The 24350-nt window shown below is 41.1% G+C and overlaps 1 protein-coding gene across 1 annotated transcript in view; it reads left to right on the top strand.

Moving 5' to 3' along the window:
- Positions 1-24350, top strand: part of sbf2 (SET binding factor 2) — a 105755-nt gene that overhangs the window by 68978 nt on the left and 12427 nt on the right. Inside the window, exons 18-29 of the mRNA XM_030721929.1 lie at positions 10714-10884; positions 11343-11614; positions 12612-12784; positions 13038-13111; positions 16055-16250; positions 16944-17071; positions 19954-20129; positions 20340-20473; positions 20556-20757; positions 20938-21134; positions 21325-21465; positions 24267-24350. Coding sequence (XP_030577789.1) covers positions 10714-10884; positions 11343-11614; positions 12612-12784; positions 13038-13111; positions 16055-16250; positions 16944-17071; positions 19954-20129; positions 20340-20473; positions 20556-20757; positions 20938-21134; positions 21325-21465; positions 24267-24350 — 1948 coding nt within the window. The remainder of the gene's footprint in view (positions 1-10713; positions 10885-11342; positions 11615-12611; positions 12785-13037; positions 13112-16054; positions 16251-16943; positions 17072-19953; positions 20130-20339; positions 20474-20555; positions 20758-20937; positions 21135-21324; positions 21466-24266) is intronic.

Genomic DNA, 24350 nt, shown 5'->3' with positions numbered 1-24350 from the left:
TTTTGGACTGTCGCTGTCTGGAATTCCACTGTGGAGATCTTTTGAATTTCATTGTGTTTTGGTTTCTTGCTGGCTATTGTAAATTGTGGATGGGCTTGTGTGCACAGCTGGTTTAAGGAACTGAACTGTGAACCTTTTCCCTTGTCTTCACCCTGGCCTAACTGTCACCACAAGTGTGATTATGCAAAAACAGTGAAGTGTTGTAACAGCTGATTTAGGCAAAAAAAAATACAGCAGGAAGGCAATAAAATCAGCTTTAGATTAGATTGCATATCAGCCAAAATGTAACCAAAAGCTGGATACAGTGACTGTTACATGCAGTAGCTTGTCAATTTTTTTTTTTACCGTGTCCCATACAGCACTTTACTGTGGTCCTCTCTCAAAAACAGATTCTATCCTTTAAAAAAAAATTATAATAATTAGTTATTTGTTCATGCAAATAATAATATAACTATCTATCTGATTTTTGCACTTCTCAATCATTAACATTGCTGGCAGCAATATTAATGATTGGTACTGTGTATCAAGTGTTAGTTGACCTTAAGTAAACATTGCCTGCACTACAGAAAAGTTTTTAGACCGGGAATAGCCAGAGAGAGAACAGCTTTCTTGACTTTTCAACCTTTGCTGGAAGCAAGCTGTATTTTAAAGCCAGTCGTGGCCTTTGGTTTCATCTAATCAACCACAACTATGTTCTAGCAGCTTACTTGTTGCTATAGGGACAGACACAACTGTCCACACTGGCTTTTTGTTGGATACCAGTGCTGTACCCTGATGGGCTGGACTGGGACCTGGCCCGTTGTGTGTGACTTATCCAGTTCACATGCCACAGACTGGCGTAACTTTCTTTGATGAGCCGTATTTGTTGTTTTGTTTTTTTTTTTCTCATTTCTCTTCGATCCCACCAGCACTGAAAATTCATCATTTTCTCCCAGAATCTGCCATGTAACATCACTACAAAGTGGTTCCTGTCCCGACTACATTAACTGATCATAAGTCACAGTTACCGCACACTGCAGCGATTTCCTGCTTTTTCAGTGAAAAGATTAAAAATAATTCCTTGTGTGGCACAGACAGCTTGTTAGGCGCGAAGGCATTTGGAGCAACCGATTTTTCTCTGTTATTTACAGATGATTGGAATTAATGACAGCATTGAGCCATGCTTCATCCAAATGGGGAAAAGTAAAGTGAGGTCAGGAGAGAATCTGCCAAAAATGTCTGTAATCTCTGGTTTAATGACACAAGGATCATGCAGTGGAAATGTGAGAAAAACAAAGCGCGGTAATGGAGCATGGCAGCAGCTGTCATCTTGGGTGGGGACAGAGAAGCATGCATGATCTGATATCTCACCATTGATTTTTATACCCTGTTTCATATGTTTCTAGACATTTTTAAACCTTTTTTTTTTTTAAATTAATTTTTACAAATCTGTCTATGCAACCTTAGGTTGGTGACATAAATCAGATTTCTTTATATCTAAAAGTATCTTGACTGTGGATGTAGAACTTTAAGCAGTCTGCCGTGTCGTTTTCTTTTAACTTTTTTTTTTTATCTTAAGATAACAAACCTTAAGATGGTCCATATGGTTCACATAGAGCGCAAAAGATAGCCTGTGTTCCACTGGGTGTTGGAAGCGCACACACTGACCTCTCCAAAATAACGAAACTCCCTTCGTTTATGTTATTTACCTTTTATTTAGGAAGGAAGTCCCACTGGGATCAGATCTGTTTTACAAGGGAGACTTTGTTCTCCCTCAGTTGATTTACTTTACAATTTCACATCTGCACTGACTGGACACTTTATTAAGTACATTTTGTTGGTACTGGGTTGGGCCTCTTACACTTTCAGAACAGCCTTAATTCTTCATGGCATAGAAACATTTTGGTGCATATTGACATGATAGAATCACACAGCTGCTGCAGATTTGTTGGCTGCACATGCTTTGGTCTTCTGCTGCTCTAGCCCATCTGCTTCAAGGATCAGCTTGTTGTGTGTGTGCAGAGATGCTCTTCTCCACACCTTAGTTGTAACGAGTGGTTGTTTGAGTTACTGTTGCCTTCCCATCAGCTCAAAGTAGTCTGGCCATTCTTCTCTGACATCAGCAAGGTTTTTTTTTTTCCCAGAGAACTGCCGGTCATTCTTTCAGACCATTCTCTGTGAACCCTTGAGATACTTGTGTGGGAAAATTCCAGTAGATCAGCAGTTTTAAAATCAACTGTAATACAACTTTATGATAATGTACTTACTGAACAGTATCGGAGTCTGTGGCAGGTCAGATTAATGATGCTCACCTGTACCGACTTTGCCCTAAATGAGTAGGTTTGATAAAATGTTAGCAGCTGAGGTTAGGTCGATGTTTCCAGCTGTTTATTGAAGTCTTTTTCTTAGTTTATTACATCACTGCAGCATCAGACAGCAGTAAAGTTCATGCATAAGCTTCTCCAAAATAAGAAATAAATTGTCCCTCGACCTGCAGACAGAAGCAATCATGTGCTTGCATCAAATGACATTGTGGTCTTTGCTTCAGATAGGTGAGCTCTCACAGTTGAATAATTCCTTGACCCGTTGGCTGAATTTTACTGAAGTGTGCAAGGATGTGTTGCTGTAGCTGTATGAAGCATCCCTAATTATTGCAGCTGCTATTAAAACATAGCTGACAAGTTAAAAAAATAAAGTCTAACTTTATGAATGATGCAGTATGTTATTTGTCTTGTTCTGAGTAATACTGCTTGAGTAGCCCTTCTGCAGGGCTTTCCAGCATTGTGTAATAAAGCTGTGATAAATACTCACCTACAAGGCACCTATTGCATAAATGAGAGGCATTAGTCACAATAAACCACGCATTTAAATGAATGACCATCGCTTGAACTGATTTAATCTCATAATATTGTTTGACAGCCACACTGGAGAATAAGTTTGATTTGTTGCAGTAAAGTGTAACAGTCCAGTGCCATTGTTGGACTACATGAGTAAAGAAACTTTTTTTTTTCAAAGTCTGCAAATGATTCACACTGTGACAGTCTTGAAATAGTCCCATAAGAAGGAGATTTTGCACTTTTTGATATAAAATAATTTAAAAGATAAATTAGTTTCTGTTTTTGTCATTTGAATCAGAGCCTAAGCACAATTTAATCAATAGTGCCTTTTTTTTTTTTTTCTTTTTTTTTCCTAACTGAACTACATGCCAAACTTTGGGTAAAAATTGTCTTCCTCTGTTCAGACAGTGCACTTTAAATACTGTTAGTTCAAGGTTAGGAGTCAGACATTGGTCAAGTTCCTGTTTGATATTCTTGGCCAGACTTTGGCAGGCTCACAGTGTGTTCATGCTTACAGTGGCACTGTCCCCACGGCCCCTTAAGGCTCCAGGTCAGGTAACGTGGGAAGCTCCCTCTCTCTCTGCAAATGTCGGCTCCCAGAATCTGCTGGATGGAGACAGTGTTTAGACTTATGACTGGCCATATGTTCGCACTCGCAGCCTATGCTATTGACCCAAATTCTCTGTTAAGTTGTTTTGCTTTCCCTTCAGCTTTTCCACTCCCTGAGTGTTTTGCTCACACTAAAGCAATGTAAATATTTCAGATTGTCTAGTCTGAATCATGCGTGGGTGGTGTCATTTGGCCTGTGCAGGTAAGTTTTATTTAAATGCTTCACAACCTTTGGACAGCAGCCCTTTTGTTAAAGGTGAGGTCTTTTTTTTTTTTTTAAATGCATTATCTACTGCAGTGATGCGTGGGTTTATCAAGAGATGAAAGGGTGTCATTAATGTGTAGATGTGTTATTCTGCCCTTTTACTGTCCCACCTGAGCTCTTTGTTCTTGCATTTGAATGTGTCACCAGATTAAGTGTCTCTGCATGTGGGGAAAAACACAGAACACAGCAGCAGTTTAAAAAAAAAAACCCAAACACAAGTCTGGATGACTTATACAACAAGAGCACTTGACTGTTAGCATTCTTTCATCCAGAGTTTATGCCTGGAGGCATTTGGCAGCTCGTTCTGTCAAACCGCTCTCCCCTTTGTCCCCACAAAGAAGATGACGTACTCGGTGACCCCTGTCTATCTCTGAAATGTCTTACCATATCTATGTTTTCATTTTTCTTTCAGAATGTTTATGTTACTCGTACATTGTGTTTTTGCACAGTTGTGGATGCCACGATAGGCTTGTTTATTAGTTTGACTTTCAGCATGTGTTTCTCTGTTTGTTTGACTTAAATAGACTGTTCGAAAGCAGGCTTTTAGACGCTTCACGACTCGAGTAGCTTTCCTCACAATACACGGACTTGTGTTAGAATTGCAAAAGTTCGAGATGGATTGTGTTCAGGTCACTGAAGACTCATCCAGAAGTAATGGCTGTTTTTATATCAGCAGTTCAGGAATGCTATGAATTCTTCCAAAATACGTAAATAATGTTGCTGCCCCGAAGCTGGTGACATATCAGATTCAGCAGGCCGCATGCAAGTATATCCTCCCTTCAGTGACAACATTCACCATCTCGGAGATGCAGGAGACGTATGATGCTGTATGGCTGTTCAGCTGATGTTTGGAGGCCGTTATCAATCATGTTATGGACCTCTGGATAAAGTCCCAGAGTTCAAAGCAAGATCCCAAATCCTGATAGCCTAATTCCTCTGACCTGTACACAGCCTTTTCTCCCTTCTGTCTCCTCTTGTGGTTTTTCAGCTTGTTTTTACCCAGCCCTGCATTCCTCCTCTTCATTGATCACACAGCCAGATGGTGCTAATAGTGGTCTACTCCCTCCTTCCCTTCATCTTTGCTTCCTACCATTCTTTCCTCCTCCCTTTCCTTTCTTCTGTCCTTTCCTTTTTTCTTCCTCCTCGCACATCTGCCTGGTGGATTTCAAATTCGGAAGAGCCGACCTCGGTCAGAATGACCTGAGCACATTTGTTAAGTCAGGAAAGTACAACCAGGCTGAGTATAGACAGCACTGACAAATCACACACACTTGGGCCCTCCTACACAAACTGACACACTCCCACACAGCATCTCTTGCAAGATGCATAACACTGACAAAAGGTAGTACGGTACGATCTAGGGGGCAGCTCTTCTTACCCTATTTGTCACTGTTTATTTATAGCTGTGTTCAGTTCAACTCCATCGCTCCACTCCTACTGAGTTTGAGCTCTTTGTACAGTCAGAAACCACGTATTGTCCTCTGTCTGCAGATCTGTTAGTTTCAGTTTGTCGTCATTTTATCTGGTGCATCTTGGGCCTAATAATTCCCATATTTATATTAAAGGAGTTTGCTTGGTTTTGCTGATAATCATCTCTCATTTTGAGGAAATAGCTCTTCTACACAAATTCCCATTAATGTCATCCTAATGTTGGGCTTTGATCTTCTACAAGTCTGTCTTCTAGTGGCCCACATTTAAGGATCAGGTGAAATCTCTATTTAATACGAGTGGTTTCGATGGCAGGAGAGTTCAGGTGTGTGCGGTATACTACAGTTAAGGATCACTTCATGTCTAAGCCCTGCTATTTCAGCTGTAAGACAGTTATTTGTTTCATGGAATAGTCAAAGACTATTTCTATAGTAGTAGTTTGACAAACACATTAGCATTGCCAACACATATACACTCACCATCCACTTCATTACAACTTGTTTGTACTCATTTGGACCCCCTTTTACCTTCAGTGGTCTTCTGCTCCTGTATCAGAAGTAGTAGAGGTTTGATGTGTATGCTTTGTTTGAAACCAGTGGTTATTTAGGTTCCTGTTGCTGTTCTATCACCACAAAGCACTCCGGCCATTCGCCTCTGACATCAACAAGGTATTTTCACTCAGACAACTTCCACTCACTGGATATTTTCTCTATTTCTTACCATTCTTCATAAGCCTTAGAGATGATTATGGGGCGCCTGGGTGGCTTAGTGGTGAAGCCGGCGACCACATACACATGCCGCGTTGCAGCGCGGGCGGCGCGGATTCGCGTCCCGGCCTGTCGCCAATTTGCCTGCGTGTCGTCCCCTGTATCTTTCCCCCATTTCCTGTCTCTCTCCACTGATGATAAAAGCCGCTGTGGCCAAAAATGCAAAAAAAAAAAAAAAAAAAAAAAAAGATGATTATGTGGAAAATCCTAGTAGATTTCTGCAGTACCAGCCCATCTAGCACCATCAACCATACCACATTCAAAGTCACTTAAATCACCTTTCTTCCCCATTCTGATACTTGGTTTGAACTTCAGCAGGCCATTTTGACCATGTCTACATGACTAAATGCATTAAGTTTCTGCCATGTTATTGACTGGGGTAATGAAGTGGTCAGTGAGACTAGATCTTAATATCTTATCAGTTCTTCATTGCAAGGTGTACCCTGCCTCTATAACACAGAGAGACAGACGATCAATCAGGTGTACATCAACACCAACATCATATACTGCTCAAAGAAATGAAAGGAACACCTTTTAATCAGTCAATTAAACTTCTGGGATATTGATCTGGTCAGTTAAATAGCAGAGGGGGTTGTTAAGCAGCTTCAATTGCGTTGGTGTTAGTGAAGTTAACAACAGGTGCACTAGAGGGGCAACAATGAGGCAACCCCAAAACAGGAATGGGTTTACAGGTGAGGCCACTGACATTTTTTTCCTCCTCATCTTTTTTGACGGTTTTTTTTTTTTTTTCTCATTAGTTTTGCAATTGGCAAGGGTCAGTGTCGCTACGTTACTGGTAACATAAGGTGATACCTGGACCCTACAGAGGTTGCACAGGTATGCCAACTCCTCCAGGATGGCCTCCTCCAAAAGGTCCTTAACCCATCTGCTCCTTTGTGCAAGAAGTAACGGGAGTACTGCCATAGTTCTACAGAACGACCACCAGCAGGCCACTGGTGTGAATGTCTCTGACCAAGCAATCAGAAACAGTCTTTTATGCGGGCGAGCTGAGGGCACAACCTCCTTTAGTGGCCCTGTGCTCACTGCCCGGCACCATGGCGCCTGATTGGTATTTGCCATAGAATACCAGAATTGGCAGGTCCACCACTGGAACCCTGTGCTTTTCATAGATGAGAGTAGGATCACCCTGAAGCAGAAACCGTGGAGACTGTTATGCTGCCTGTAACATTGTTCAGCACAACCAGTTCGGTGGTGGGTCAGTGATGGTCTGGGGAGGCATATCCATGGAGGGACACACAGACCTCTATGGGCTGAAATCCTTGGACCACTTGTCAGATCCTGAGCCGGTGCACTGGGTCCTGGGTTCTTCATGTTAATTGTGATACCATTGACTGGCCCCCACGCTTGCCTGACCTAAATCCAATAGAACACCTCTGGGACATTATGTTTCTGTCCAGCTCCCAGGTTGCACCTCAGGCTGTCCAGGAGCTCAGTGATCCCCTGGTCCAGATCTGGGAGGAGATCCCCCAGGACACAACCTGTCATTTTTCTGGGTCACCCAGAGAAAACCTCAAACAGGCAAAGAGAGAACATACAAATTCCACACCAAAAGGCCCCAGCCAATGCAGGTTTGAACAGAAACTTCATGTAGTGAAGCAATAGCACCAACCATGCAGGGCTAGGATGCTCACCACATAACTGCAGTGTCCAGGGTTTGATTCCAGGTGTTCTTTGCCCATAATTTATTAAAATATGAAAAAAATTCTGGGAAAAGAGCTTAAAAAAAGTGGCCTTTAGTAACCTAGACTATTATTAATATTATCTTTTTCTGAATTGAGATAATTTGATTTTGTCTTGGCCTCAATCATCAGCCAGCAGGATATTGTTGCTTCTTATTTTAACCACCTTGAAAACTCATGAGTCTGTTTGACACAGCAGTGTCATGTTTCCTGAAAAAGCAGCTCCATTTTGGTAATTTAATATTAGAACAGCGGAGGAAGGTTCAGCATCAGTTGTGTAACAGTGTGTTGGAATTAACTTTTTCAAGATGTTTAATCTACTTTTTTCATTTCATACATTTTTACGAAACAAGATGTTTCTGCCGGTTTTGTTTGTTTGTTTTCGATTACGTATGCATTAAATGCGGAAGACTAAATTTATCTGAATTCTAAAGAAAAATGTCTGAACTATTAACACTCATGAACCAGTAACAAAACACAGCTCCAGAAAGAAAGAAGTGCTGTGGGCATTAGCTCCCAGCTCTCCGGTCTCCTGGCTTCTGGCCCATCTCACTGGAAATAGAACTATTTTGATTCTGTCTATTAGAATTACAGTAACCCCCCCAAAGTTCTCAACCTTCAAAGGCAAACTATAAAGTGATAATAGAAACCACTGTGTTGTGTCAGCCTCAGGGGGAGAGTTCAGAAGCTAATCTAATAAGAGGCTTCAGCCTTACATATGGCTGTCAGACTGTGCAGGGAGGTGGACGGTTGTGGGCGTTTGGTTTGTCATGGTAATTTAATGGCACACTGTGCTTCTATTTGGATGATGTTACTCATGGGGTGATTTTTGTTTCCTCAGCATTCCTCAGTGTGGTTTAACGTGTTAGTTTTTTTTGTTGTTTTTTTTTTTACAGTACATTATGAAGCAACATCAGTGTCTTTTGCTGAGTACTGTACAGTGCGTACAGAAGCTGTTTTTGCAAGCAACTGGTGATTCACTGCTTGGCCTACACAAGTGAAAAACAACAGCTCTGTTTCATAGAAGAATAAGAACACAAGGATGTGTGTTGATGCTCGATTAGGAGTTGATATCTGTTCAGCTCGCAGTGTATGCAGCCCCACAAGAGTGGATCTGCATTGGTGTAAAGATCCAGTTTGTAATCCAGTGCTGGGGCAGTGTTGCTGTTCATCTTCAAGGGAAGAAATAAAATATAAAAGTGACACCTTTAGACTGTAGACGTGACTGACTATATTCAGTGTTTATTTTTATGGCTGTACTATTCCCTCAAACAAAAAAGTCAATATTTGGTATGACCACATTTTATTCTTTAATACAGCCTGAATTCTCTTGGTCAGCTTTCTTGTGCTTTCTTTAAGTAAGGAATAGTTCTTGAGGCTTCTTGAAGGACATTCAAAGCTCTTCTTTGGATGTTGTCTTTTTGTTTCATTCTCTGTCAAAAGAGGTTTGAGCTCTGGGGAGGCCAATCCATGACTGATAGCGTTCCATTGTGTGTTTTTTCTATCCAGGTATGCTTTTACTGCATTAGCATTTGTGATCATTGTCCCAAAAAGTAAAGCTGTTGCTTTCTTATGGTATTTCACGGTGGAGCAAAATCTCACTGTACTTTTCTGGTGTCAGAATTGATGGAATTATGAAAAGAGGTTCAACACCACTGGCTGGTAACGCAGCTCCAAACCATGACAGAGTCTAAACCGTGTTTTACTGATAGCTGCAGACACTGACTGTTGTACCTCTCTCCTGACGACCTCCTTAAATACAGAAGATGATTAGAACAAAAACTGACAATTTTTGATCCATCACTCCATCAGACCTGTTGCCACTGATTTTCAGTCCAGTGCTTGTGTAATGTGGCATACCTCAGCCTTTTCTCCTTGTTTCCCTTCCTTAGGAATGGCTTCTTCGCAGCCACCCTTCCACTGAGACCATTTCTGGTTAGGCTTTGGTGAACAGTAGATCAGCTGAAGGGTCAGATGCATATCTCAGGTCCTGTGTCAGGTCTTTGATGGATTTTTCCTATTTCTTAAGGACATGACTTTTAGATACTGTCCATCTGCTGTAGATAATTTTTAAGATGCACCACTTCTTTTGTCCTCCGCTGGTCCAGATTCCTCAAATTCTTTGAAGGAGACTCTGTACACTATGTGGAGATATGCCAAGCTTTTGACTAATAGCTCTTCAAGAATCACCTTGTTATTGCAAAAACTCTATTTTATGCCTTCTCAAATTGGGCTATCTATGGAATTCTTTACATAATTTGCCTAAAAAAATAGGAACAAATTATGCATTTATTTTGTCCATTATGTATATACACAACACAGGGCATCTTGCAATAGCGGGCTTTTTATACTTGAATGATTCATACGTCAGTGTTAGGTGGCCTTACAAACAAAAACACTTTCCCCTGAACATAGTCAGGTACAAGGACTGCAAATGGGCAAAAAAGCAGCCAATGTCCAAAGAAAAAATATGAAAAATCTTCAGAAAGCCTGGAGAACCTTTTAAAAAATTACAAGAAAGTCTGACTCAAGACTTCTGCACAGTACTGTAGATATTTTTGTGTCCCCACTGTGTGGTTTCCATTCAAAATGAAGTCGTGTGGCTTTGTTTGGCTGTGCAGCATGTGTTTGTATGCACTGGGGGTGACAAAGTCATACATATAAAGATTTGGTTGACTTGGATTATCATTTTGTTTATACTACTTATATTAGCTAATACATACACTTTTTTTTTTAAATTAAGTTGCCATTCTGACATGTATCTAAGTGGTAAACAATGAGACTTCATTGTTTTTAAGCCCGACAAGTAAACATCTGGTATCTTTCACTCTCAGTGCTGACATAAACATTTTTTCTTCTTAAATTCTTGTTTTCTTTTTTTAGTTTAATAGTCATTTAATAACCCCCGACATTTAAATTCATGACGGCTCTTTTCGCTACACAGCATTGTTCAGATTGCGTGTCTGCAGAAACGTGCAGTATTGGTCACAAATCCTGTGAAAAATCAGCCCCACACAGACTTGTAACCGCAAGCAGCCAGCTGTTTAATCTTGCTTCTTTTCTTTCTTTTTTGTTTTCTTTTTTTTTTTTTTTGGTCCTCACTGTTAGATCTACATTTTGTCTTGCAGAAGCTGGCTCCTGGGGTGAACCAGTTTGCCTACACCTGCATACAGGACCATCCCATCTGGACCAACCAGCAGTTCTGGGAAGCCACTTTCTACAGTGAAGTTCAGGGCCAGATCCGAGCTCTTTATCTTAACACCCCGAAGGAAAATGGGAGCATCACTGCCAGACTAAAGGTGAAACAGGGATAGGAGTGACTGTTGCATATTTAGTAATCATTTTAAATCTGTTTAAATCCAAATTAGAGTTGAAAAGGACTGCAGTTTGTGGCACTTTAACATACATTTTTCAGCCTCGGAGGTTGTCAAATATTATCACCCTCTTAAAATAATGGCCTAAGTCATTTTTTTAAACAAAAGTTTTATTTTTGCCGAAATCATCATATTTTCAATGTTTGGTTCAGTTTTTTTTGTCTTTTCTGAAAAGCCTGAAAAAAAATGACTTGGGGCATTTTTTTTTAAATATACCAAATGCCCCACCCAATAATATAACTATATTAAATATTATGCATGCATTAAGTAATGCATACAAAACAAGAGTTTCATGCCATAAAACAAGGCATTGCTGCAGGTCAAGGGTCAAAAGCCTTAAAATAAAAACATTTTTTAAAAAACCTGTGTAACTCTGTCTTTAGGATGCTGGTACCGTGCCTGCAGTGGATCACGATGAGGAGACGACAGCCATGGACCTGGCAGCGGAGCAGCTGCATTTATGGCCCAGCCTGAGCAAGGAGAAGCAGCAGGAGCTGGTGAAGAACGAGGAGAGCACCGTATTCAGCCAGGCCATCCATTATGCAAGCCTCATGGTTTACCTGTTGGTGCCATTGGACACCAGCAAGAACAAGCTGCTGCGCAACAACCCCACAGCTGACTGGGAGAGCGGCAGCAACAGCATTGTGACGAACAGGTCAGGAGAGCGATAACCTGCTGCTGTTTAACATCTTTATTTTTCTCTCAGATAAAACAAAGACTTTGTTCTGTATTTAAAAGGTAGAGCGATTAGTCTTATCTGGAGGAAACTTCCAGTTCAGGTTTCATGATTTGGGAGTATGTGTACCTCTCTTAATAAGGTGATGATAAGCATGTGGGTGGATGTGGCAAAGCTCACGGTCTACATGATATCTTCCTATTTAGCCAAATGGATCGCAGCACCTCTTCTGTTTCCGGAACACATCCATCCTGTGGGCTTACATCGCTACTGCACAAAACAAGTGTGCGGCTCATTTACTTCTGCTGGAAACTTTAAAACCACCAGGGTGTCTTTTAATGGAGCTGTGCTGTACTCACCCAAACCAAACAAAATAGTAGTGGGAGTGATTTCCTATGTTCTGCAGCAACTGTAGAGTCTATTAAACATGGGAAGATCCCCCTGAATGTCTTCCCCTAAAATCGAAGGGTATTCAGGCATATTTGCTTGTTCGTGTTTCTTGTTTTCCTGCAGATCAGAAGAATGTAGTGTTGTTTTACATTTTGCTCCGAACACAATGTTACTATTTTATAATGTCTTTCGTTTCTATTTATAATAAGATGAGAGAAAAATCTGCAGCCAAGAATGTATTTATGTGGAAAAGTTCTTTCAATTTCTGTTGCTTTCACCCCAGACTTGTTTGTTTCCCACAGAAGACATTTGGATTTCATCACTCAGTATTTGTGCATCCAAAGGGAAGGTTGCATCAGTTTCTCATGTGAAACATTCCCCTTGGATAATAGAGTCTGTGCTATTGATCCAGGCATCAACACATAGCTCGTGCCAGGCTGCAAATCACTCTCACCTTCACTGCTCTTTATCACAGTGCATGTTTAAATCCATTTCTGTCAACACACACCTCTTAAATCTAGATCTCCTCCTGGACTTGATGATTCGACCTTTCTCATTTTCATTGTGTCATCATGTGTGTTTGCAGCATTGCTGGCAGCGTGGCAGAGAGCTTTGATACAGAAAGTGGCTTTGAGGACTCAGAGAACAGCGACGTGGCCAACTCTGTGGTTCGGTTTGTGGCCCGCTTTATTGACAAGGTGTGCACAGAGAGTGGCGTAACGCAGGAACACATTAAAAGCCTGCACAGCATGATCCCAGGTACAGCACTAACTGTATTTATTTGCACTCTGTCACTGCTCTGATTCCCTTACCTTTATTCAGAGTAAATCTCTGATGTGTGTTTTTTCTCAGCTCAGGCCAACAGCAACAAAGGCCTGTGAGCTCATTAAACTTCTGACATGTCAAGTGGCTATAAAAGCTGTAAATACACATTCTGATAGAAACCACATACATGCATGTTGCATGTATGTGTACGTACATATGTTAACTGACCCCAGCTTCTGACCCACAGGCATTGTAGCTATGCAGATGGAGGCGCTGGAGGCGGTTCACCGGGAGAGCAGGAGGTTACCTCCCATTCAAAAAGTGAGTGTTGTTTTACATTCAGCTGCTGGGACTACATACTACATACATTGAGCAGCTGTATATACAGTATTTATACAGCTACAATCATATGAAAAATGTTTTCAAATGACTCTGTGAAAGTGGATCTCCCAGCAAATTCACCCTAAGGTCAGATTCATGCAATACTCAGAAAAAAGTGCTACATCTTAGGCTGTACAGGACCCGGTTAGTATGTCAAATGTTAAAGTATATTACAGCACAATTAGAAAACGACTGAAGAAGTAGTTTCCAGGAGAAAGCTTTTTCTGTCTAAACAGAATATGACAGGATGGCTTTGGTTTGAAAAGGTGCATCTGAACAAACCACAAGACTTCTGGAACAATGCTCTTTGTGTGAATGAGGCTAATGTGGAGAAATGTGGCGTATCAGTACACACAGCTCATACCAACTGTTACACACGGTGGTGGAATGGTGATAATTTGGGCTTGCTTTGCAGCCACAGGACCTGGGCACCCTGAGTCAACCATAAACTCCTCTGTGTACCAAAGTATTCTAGGGTCAAATGTGAGGCCATTTGTCAAAATGAAAAAGCTTGGCCCAAATTGGGTCAGATCTGTTTCTGTTTTTAGGTCCATTTAATTCAAATATCATGAGCTATAGAGAACTTGACCCATATTTCTGCAAATTGCTACAAATGTGTGAGGAGTGCACTGGTAATATACTTTTAAAACTCATTGCTTTTAGACTTGTTAATTTATAAACCGTCAAAAAAAAAGCAAATTTTAATTGAGACATTTGACTCTGACTGTCATTCTATTATAAACTATTGAAAAGATGGGCATAGCCTCCTACTGTGAAAAGTTAAGGCAGTACAAACGTACCTTAAGTCCTGAATTTTCACAAATGGCCAGTAGGGGGGCGATTCCTCTGGTTGCAAAACTAAATCCAAATGTAAAAATCTATAGGCAAACAGCCCTGATGCTTACTTGATTAAGACCTCAGTAAACAATTTACTGATGGCGTGCTTGGTTTCTCAGTCAGCTCCACCCCTCCATGGGTGACATCACTGTGGCTATGCCTGTTTTTGTATGTGTCCATGCTTTATGGCGAAATCAGATTAAAGAAATCTGAATTACTTTACCTGATATTACAATCCACCTGTCCATTTTCTTCCACTTATTCAAATCGGGGTCACAAAGAGGCTGGAGCCTGTCACAGGCGAAAGGTCACCAGTCTGTTGCAGGGCTAACACAGAGACACAGACAATTGTTGACTCATTTTAAACACTATATTCTTCTTTGTTGACTTAAAGGTTTTTACTCATATTGCATCTCTTAGTGTAGTCCACGTGCTCAGTTGGGTTTGGTTTGCTGCTGCTCTGCACCCAGCCACTGCTATCCAGCCTTTTCCACACATCATTGCACTTTCGTATTTTACCAGTTGGTCTTTTTGGACCTTGCTCTACCGTATGCCTGCCAACTTTTGGCAAATCACACAATCATACACACATTAAAACATAATGCCAATGCTGCTCAGGGAGTAACCTGTACTCTGCGGTGAGGAGTCTGTCTGTTGTAGCTTTTGGTTAACTCCTCACATGTTTATGTGTTGGATAGAGCTCCCATCTTGGACTGCTAGCTGCGAGCATCGTGCCAAAAAAGTGCTGAAAGTGTGTAAACAGCACCGACTGTGGATTCGTGACAAGACTGAATAGTAGTAGTAATGGCAGCCATGACACTTAAGAAGAAAAACAGTGAATGCATTTAAGGTGCAGCTATAATAAGTAGCTGAGCTCGCAGCAGTAATGAGGTGCAGAGGGACTCTCTTCTTCTCTTCAAGGACAAGAAGCAATTATTATCTCCTGGCTGGGCCTCCACTCCCCCAGGTCAGCTGTGGGCTTAATGGGAAATGTTGTGAATGATCTAACGTTCCTCCTCGTTCACATTTGTGACAATGGAACAATTGAGTGTTTCTGCCTACTTTGGACGCCAGAAGGAGCCGAAGCAGTGCTGGGTGCAGACGTGACTGTTGACTTACAGTTTATACTGTGTGAAAAGATGGTCATGTGGTGTTCAGGACACAGTTAATTATCAGACACCTTATAAAACAGAGATCTGAGTCACACACATCTCTATGTGGCAGTTCAAGCGCCATTAACTTATTCTTGGAAGGTGAGCTTAAACCGAAGCGAATTGCAGCCGTTGTCTGATGAATGAACTATTACACAGATATGAAAAGCATTTACTGCTAAGAGATGCTGCATATGCAAGATTGTGTTCCAATCTAAAGAGCTGCTATTACATTAATTCTACTGTTTTTGCTGCACTGTTTTGTTTTGTTTTTAATTTCAAAATGATTAAATGGAGGGAACATAATGTACTGCCTATCAGCTGCTTTTTTATCATTATCACGGTCTGCTGTTCTATAGGTAGAAAATGCATTACATTAGTCAGCTTCCAGATGTTGAAATGTTCAGGACATAAAGTGAAAACCAATAACTGCTCAGACGTTCAATGAACTGGATAAACAGAAACATTTTCACTTAAAAAGCAGATCATGAATTGTTGGGAGGGCTGAAATGGTAAATTGGTCTCTGCGGAGAGCAGGAATTTGTTTTTGTTGGAAGTTTAATTTTTGAATGCCGTTTGATGGATAAGATGTATGTGTGTGTGTGTGTGTGTGTGTAGGTTTTTATGTTTTTTTTTTGTTTTTTTTAAAATGATGACGTTTGTGCGTAGCTTAAGTTTGTCCAGAAAATTCATGTGGTGGTGTGATTTGACATTATGAAGACAAATTGATTTGCTGAGGCTTTTAAATCTGATTCAGTGACGCACATGTGCTCAATTTTGAGTACTTTGTTGTCAGTGAAAAATGCCTAAACTGCTGCTCACACATGTTTGTAGACAGGTACAGTGTGCGTGTCTGGCCCTGGTTTTGATGTGTTATTATGCTTTTACCTCTCAGCCTAAGATTCTGCGTCCAGTGCTGCTTCCTGGAGAAGAGTTGGTGGCGGAGGGGCTGAGGGTGCTTCTGGACCCCGATGGCAGGGAAGAGGCCACTGGAGGCCTCCTTGGGGGCCCGCACATCTTGCCAGCAGAGGGAGCTCTCTTTCTGACCACATACCGCATCATCTTCAAAGGCATACCCCATGATCCACTGGGTAAATACTGAACCACTGCAACAGTCTCAGTAAAATGGAAAAATACTCATATATTTATTTATTGGCTAATTTTCAATGTTGAACTAAAGTTGGGAGGCTGTGTAAAATTTAAATGAAAAACAATGCAGTGATTTGTAAACCTGTATTTTACTGACAATAGAACATAGAAAAACATATTGAATGTTGTAAAAGAGAACATTTTAAGAAAGAAATTAGGTCATTTTGAATTTGATGGCAGCAACACATCTCAAAACAGTTGGGAAAAGGCCATATTTGCTACTGTGTAGCATTCTCTCTTCTTTTAACAACAGTTCCCAAATGTTTACAGACTGGAAACATTTGGGAACTGTTGTTCCTGAGGAGAGGAGCCCAGTTGCTGGACCTTTGGGAGAGGAATGGTGTCTGCTGCAAAAGGTTCCTCCAGTTCTTGCTTTTTAGTACCACTTACTTTTCTATCCTTTTCTTGGCCCCGTCCCAACTGTTTTGAGACATGTTGCTGCCATCAAATTCAAAATGTGTTATTTTTAATTAAATAGTAAAATATCTCAGTTGAAGCATTTGATATGTCTTCTGTTGTGAATCAAATCAGGGTTTATGAGATTTGCATTGCATTCCATTTTCATGTTTGCATCTCAACTTTTTTGCTGTTGTCGTTCGATCTGACTAATGTGATGCCGGTGTGTTTGCGTCCAGTGGGGGAGCAGGCAGTGATCAGAGCTTTCCCAGTGTCCACGCTGACCAAAGAGAAGAAGATCAGCATCCAGAACCAGCTGCAGCAGAACATGCAGGAAGGCCTGCAGCTCCGCTCTGCGTTGTTTCAGGTAAACACTAAAGGACACTTCTCCCAAATTAGTGTGAGCACAAGATGTTGAATTGCTTGGTGGGCAAGTCAGAGCAATGAGGATGAAGCATAAAGGCAAATGTGTGGTTCTCAAGTATTTATTTCCCATTATTATATGAACTTTTTCCATTCTTTACTCACTGAGCTGCCATAGAGTAAAAAAAAATAAACAAAAAACAAATTTGTAACTAACGGAATGCACAAGTAATAACACTAGAATTTTCAGTTAACATTCAAACGTTCGGTGTGATCCTAATTTTCAGCCAAGCATGTGTTTTTACTCTTCAGATGTACTGCTGTAAAACCTTTTATGATTCATTCCTATCTTTTTACTGCCAGGCTGATGGAAGTGAGTGCAGGTCACTTGATCCGTGTGGACATTTCTTTAGTTTAGATGTGGTGTTCTCTGCGTGTGTGCGTGCGTGTGTGGTGTAGAAACCATATGTGGGCTGCTGTCTTTCTTTCAAATATTGAAGTTGCAGATCGACAATGATTAACACACAACTCCTGCATTTTGGCCTTTGGTATTTGAGGTTTTCTTTGGAGCTAGAAGTCACCATATTTGCATGAGAGCATGTGAAGCTATCAAATAATTCTACATTACTGGTCAGCAAGATGCATTTATAGTTAATTGGTGCTAAGTAATTTTCAATAGCAGAATTTTACTCGCCAAAACTGAAGCACAACTTCTTGGATGGGTTGTTAGTTTAAGTAACCACACAGCAGTCTGTATTATTTGTAAGATTATGTATTAAAAATGCTCCCAAAGGTCCCCTCTCACTAAATGATTTGTTTCATGCCAACTACAGTAAAACGCTGGACATAATTAAGAAGGATCTTGAACGATGGATGGCTCTACCTCTGTCTTTCATTGGCCGCATTGAAACTATTTGCGTGAATCTTCTGCCAAGATTACTGTATTTGTTCCAGATGTTGCCAATTGGAATACCAAAATCCATGTTCACAGATCTGGATAAAATAATATCAAAATTTATATGGCAGGGTAAGCGCCCCCGTATAAAACATAAAACACTACAGAGAAGTAAGATAGAAGGGGGGGCTTAACCTTCCAGTTTTAAAATATTATTTCTGGGCAGCACAATTAAAGCCTTTAATTTCATGGATACAAGGGGATTCCCACACAAGATGGCTGAACACTGAACAAACAATGTGCACTGAATCATTAAAGGTATTGCCATTTTTGGACATACCAATAAAGGAACAATCAGTGTGGACTAGAACCACATTAAACATTTGGAACAAAGTACGAGTTGCATTTAAGTTACCAAGAGGTTTATCAACATTAACAAGTATTGGTCATATTAAATCCTTCACTCCTAACTCCTTAGACAAAAGTTTTACAAAATGGGCTGATCAGGGCCTCATGTTTTTGCATCAATCAATCAACAGTAATAACCTTATGTCATTTGAAGAGTTATGTGGGTATTTCCATCTCCAGAAAAGTGATTTCTTTAGATATCTACAGTTACGTTCTTTTCTTACCACACATAGAGTCTGGGAAAGAGTATTAAATCCCTCACCTATAGAGAATATTCTAATCCAAACTCAAAAAGGTGAATGGGTTAAGAAATTCATTACAAAGTTGTATAAGGTGTTTCAGTCAATGAATCTTGATAGGCCCATTTGGACAAAACAAAGATGGGAGGCAGAGACGGCCACAACCATTTCTGATGAAACATGGGAGGGAGTCTGGACTGAGGCACATCGGGCCACAAGCTCAAATACATGGCGGGAATATAAATGGAAAATTATTAGTAGGTATTTCAGGACCCCAGATGTAGTTGCTAAGATAGATCCTAACACACCAAGTTTGTGCTGGAGAAATTGTGGCTCTACAGTGCCCAATCATACGCACATTTTTTGGTCATGCCCTAAACTGCGAAACTTTTGGGATGAGGTACATAAGGCCATAAACCAGATTTTTCAGGAGGTCATACCAAAGGATGTAACAGTCGCAGTACTTGGTATTATACCTGCAGGTGTGCAAGGACGAGCTAAATCATATCTTTTAAATATCCTTTTTACAGCTGCCCTGAAATGTATCACAATTAGGTGGAGGCAATTAGAACCACCCTCCTATAATGTCTGGGTTCAAAAAGTAAAGGAATTGTACCAAATGGAAAAGATAACATATTTATTAAGACTTCAAAAATCTGTTTTTAGCTTACGGTGGGGGCCAGCAGAAGCCCTACTCATGTAAAGGTCCAGTGAGATGGAATTTTGAATTACGTTGCCTTTTTTTTTTTTCCTCTCTCCTTCCCCTTCTTTCTAGTATTGTATGATGCTAAACCCACATAAAACTGTTAAATGTTATGCTGAGATGTTTAATTGTTGAAAGATTCTACATTATTAACATGTATGTGAATTGTTGCTGATGCTGCTGTGTAACCGCTCTGTTAAAAAGTTCATAAAAAATTTTAAGTTCCAAAAAAAAAAAAAAAATGCTCCCAAAGGCAGGACTAGCACAAACACAGTTGAGAGGTTCAATAACTCAAATTAGGTCAAATTAGTCTCAGTATCACACTTTCCTGATAAGTCTAAGGTCTGAATTGCTACTTTCAGCTCTTATTGAATACAACCTGATGTTTATTTTGTACATTTTTTGTCCCCCATTAGAGTAAAAGTGGATGCTAAAGCAGTGTCCCTCAGCTTTGCTTGTCACACCAGGTGTTTTAAAAAAAAAAAAAAAAAAAAAAAACCACAGACAGCAGTTTTTGGCACTCTCATATTGGCTTAAATGTTCCTCCCTGTAGGCTGCACTTGGTTTAATTCTGTGTTTGAATTATTGCTTGTGTGATCGAGCGGTCAGTTTAACCCGATTGATCTGGATGGCTTTTGCAGTTGATTAAAGTGGCTTTTGACGAGGAAGTGAGCTCGGAGATGGTGGAGATCTTCAGGAAGCACCTCCAGAGAATCCGCTACCCGCAGTCCATCTTCAGCTCCTTTGCATTTGCTGCAGGACAAACAGCACCTCAGCTAATCCTTCCAAAGCAAAAAGAGAGAAACACTGGCTTCAGGTTTGTCATGCAGCTTTACTAACAAGCCGTCTGCACCGGCTTGTTATTGCAAATGAATTTGAAAGACATCACTGACTGCTGTTTTTCATGCATGAATCATGCACCGGTATGATTCATACATATGGTTATCTGAGATATTATTGTGAGTGAAGACATGCCGCAGTAGTTTTGACGCTACAGTAAATCATTTCTGCTCTGTACTCGTCACAGAACACTGTCAAAAACAATTGTCAAGGGAGCAAAGAGAGCTGGAAAGATCACCATGGGCCGAGGGAGCCAGCCCTCGCTGAAGAAGAATGACAGAGGCAGCAGGATGACCTGGAATGAAGATGACGATATTTCAAGTGAGAAATGACATATTTTAATGTGGCGAGGGGGTGGGGGTGGGGAAAAAAACGACTAAAGAAAATCCCGTTTGTGTTTTAGTATCAGACGATGGTGAGCCACCACCCAGCAGCACTTTAAGAGCGTCGGAGAAGTCCACGATGGAGCAGCTTGTGGAGCAGTCTTGCTTCCGTGACTACCAGCGTCTGGGCATGGGCACCATCACCGCCAGTTTGTCTCGCTCCAAGTCAGGCGAGCAGTTCAGGATCACAGCCGTAAACAGACTCTACGCTCTATGCCGCAGGTACACCACCTATTGATGGAGTGGTGCTGAAATGGTTAAAGCCTGAGTATCTCAAAAGGCCTGGGGGGGGTTATTTATCTGCATATGTATGCATTGCTACAAGAGTACCAAAAATTTTGCTTTGCTGCAGCTTACTAATGCCAAACAGTCTTTAACACCTTCTCTCTCTCTCTCTGACAGCTACCCAGGACTGCTAGTGGTTCCTCAGGTTGTACAGGACAGCGGTCTACACAAAGTAGCACGTTGCTTCAGACACAACCGTCTGCCTGTTGTGTGTTGGAAACATCCTCGCACCAAAGCTGTTCTACTCCGCTCAGGAGGCTTCCATGGCAAGAGTGTAGTGGGGCTGTTCAAGTCGCAGAACCCATCTTCAACAGGTGTGCTTACGTGCTGAGAGGCACAGATGTCCTGTTTCTCTGCATGCAAATTGTAAATGATTACAGTTTTTCTATTGGAGCAGTTCATAAAAAAAAAAAAAGTAGTGTTTTCCATATAAAACACTTATCACGTGGCCTGTTATTCAAACAGGTTTTTAATGTGAAGGTAATTGTCATTTTCTGTTTTTAGCGCCTGCCTCGTCCTCAGATTCATCCAGTAGTCTTGAACAGGAGAAGTACCTGCGGGCTATTCTGGAGTCCATCCCAATCTACTTTAAAATGAATGGAAACAACACGCTGACCAACCGCTCCCTGATAGGCCTCTCGCCAGGTACACTTCACCAAGATTATAATGCTCACGTGTATGTTTTATGTGCCACATAGACCGTAAAGGTTCATAATGATGCAAGTTGGCATCTGTTAAAATGCAACTCCTACATCACATCTGCCAACACAGAACCTGCGACTGTGCTGATGGTGGCCCAGAGCCAGTGCTGACGTTGTGACTTTTTGTGTGTGTGTTTGTTTGGGGTTTTTTTGAGAAGTAGACCACATTTTGAAAGGTTTTAGAACCAAATATTAGTATATGAACCAATTTCATGGGAAGAAATTAATGGCAGATGAAATCTGTGGACTCCATCTGCAAAATTATCTGTTCATTTTTTTTTTGAGCTAGCTCTTCCCATCGCCACTGATGTTACTAGTTCCAGTTTTGGGCAGAGCATCTCTGTGGTTTCACCGTTTAGAGATCGGCATCAGTGATGATGATTTCTCAAACTTGTGTTAGTATTCTTTGTGATTTGGGAATGTGAGGCCTTTTGTTGTTAGTGTCTCTTGTTGATTTAGAGAGAAAATACTGTAAATACTGTAAATCTTAGGTGTAAATCAAACAGTAACAGTGGCTCGCCTTCATTTAGTTTTCCCACAAAGACACACCCGTGACCCTCCCTGCCCAGTGCCTGAAACAAGAACATGTACAATAAATGGAACGCTGCCATAAGTGTTATCAGTGAACATTGGTGGCTGTTGGTCAAACTGTGGGGCATGAGAAAGAAGACATACACATACTTCACCATCTTTACAAGGATTGTGGATGACCTCAACCCCAAACCATGACCTTAAGTTGTGTCCTTGTGTAAATCTCCAGTAAATCCAACTTGCAAAGATAGGTGGATACCTCATCAGATAACTTTATGCCACTTTATAACACAGCATTACACGGGCCATAATTGTACTACAGCTGTTGGGACTGGTAGAAAGCAATTACTGTAATTTGTTTCCTTAAACCTAAGCTGTGTCACCCGGTTCACGGGCTTCTACCTGATCTGAAAGTTTTTTTTATGAGGTGGCCTTGTATGTGCCGTGGGAAAAAAGAAACAAAAAGAAAAGAAGTTTGTTTTAACAGGACAAGAGGCCACAGACATAGTTCACGTCTTCAGAAAAACTGCAGACTTGCACCCCTCAAGGTTATTTTAGTTTTCTGCGGCTGTTTTTTTTCCTCATGTTTTCATTCTCTTCCTTTTTGTGTTTGCTCTGGTCAGCAGTTGTTTTTTTACCTACTTATCTCTGTGTGTGTGTGTGTGTGTGTGTGTGTGTGTGTGTGTGTGTGTGTGTGTGTGTGTGTGTGTGTGTGTGTGTGTGTGTGTGTGTGTGTGTGAGTGATATGGAGAGAGAGCAGCTGTATGGGAGAAATACAGAATGTGATATTTATTGATATTAAGAAGGAAATTTTGTACAATGAAAGGTTGAAAGGTTGTGTAGGAATCACAGGACACTGCCCCACCAATCCATCCTCTGACTTCACCTCCTTCTGCCTGTATCCTGAATAAACTCTACACGCACAAATCCTGTGCATGATTATGATAGCTTTAAACACAAGAAAAATCAATCTAAAGTGCTGCAATCAGTGAAACTAAGATCAGTTGCATATATACATACATGGCTCAAAAAAATTAAAGGAACACTTTCAAAACACATCAGATCTCAGTGAGAAAAAAATCATGCTGGATATTTATTCTGATATGGAGTGAATAATGTGTTAAAAACCAAAGGATGCCACATCGTTTGATGGAACATTATCAACCTATAGAGGATGGAATTCAGACACCCCGAAAATCAAAGTGAAAAAAATGATGTGGCAGGCTAGTCCATTATGCCAAAATTTCATTGCAGCAACTCAGAATGGTATTAGTATTCTGCATGGCCCCCACGTGCTTGTATGCATGCCTGTTGGGGCATGCTCCTGATGAGATGACGGATGGTGTCCTGGAGGATCTGCTCCCAGATCTGGACCAGTGCATCACTGAGCTCCTGGAAAGTCTGAAGTGAAACCTGGCAGCCTCAGATGGACTGAAACATAATGTCCCAGGGGTGTTCTATTGGATTAGGTCAGACAGGTATGGGAGCCAGTCAGTGGCATCAGTTCATTCATCATCCAGGCTCTCAGGCCACCTTCATGAAGTTTGTTTCGAATTGTTTGGTCAGAGACATTCACACCAGCAGCCTGCTAGAGGACACTTTGTAGGTCTCTAGCAGTGCTCATCCTGTTCCTGCTTGCACAAAGGGGCAGGTACTGGGATAAGGACCTTTTACAACCCAGTTCAGCTCTCCTAGAGTAACCGCCTGTCTCCTGGAATCTCCTCCATGCTCTTGAGACTTTGCTGGGAGGCACAGCAAACCTTCTGACAATGGCAGATATCGATGTGCCATCCTGGAGGAGGTGGACTACCTCCTTCAGGAGGTAGTCCATCTCTGTAGGGTCCAGGTATCACCTCACGCTACCAGTATTGACACTGACCTTAGCCAAATGCAAAAACTATTGTAAAAACAGTCAGAAAAGATGAGGAGGGAAAAATGTCAGTGGTCTCCACCTGTAAAACCATTCCTGTTTTGGGGGTTGTTTTCGTCAGCTGAAACTGATTAACAACTCCCTCTGTTACTTAAGTGACCAGATCAATATCCCCGAAGTTCAACTTGATGCTAAACTCTGATTAAAAATTGTTTCTTTAATTTTTTTTTTTTGTATCATTCAGAGCTGTCGTATCATCTCGCCTTGTTAGGATTTCATTTTTGCTGTTTATTCTGTGTGTTTGTAATGAACACCTGCGTGCTGTGTGAATTTTTTGCTCCCAGGCAGCGAAAGGAGGATATCCAGGATACCAAAGATGGCTCCTGTCCATTTAGACATCCCATTCTCAAACAGCTTTACTAGAGGAG

Source organism: Archocentrus centrarchus, chromosome 3 (genome assembly GCF_007364275.1).
Source record: "Archocentrus centrarchus isolate MPI-CPG fArcCen1 chromosome 3, fArcCen1, whole genome shotgun sequence".
NCBI lineage: Eukaryota > Metazoa > Chordata > Actinopteri > Cichliformes > Cichlidae > Archocentrus > Archocentrus centrarchus.
The sequence above is the reverse complement of the archived record's forward strand: the minus strand, read 5'-3'. Positions and strand labels throughout refer to the sequence as shown.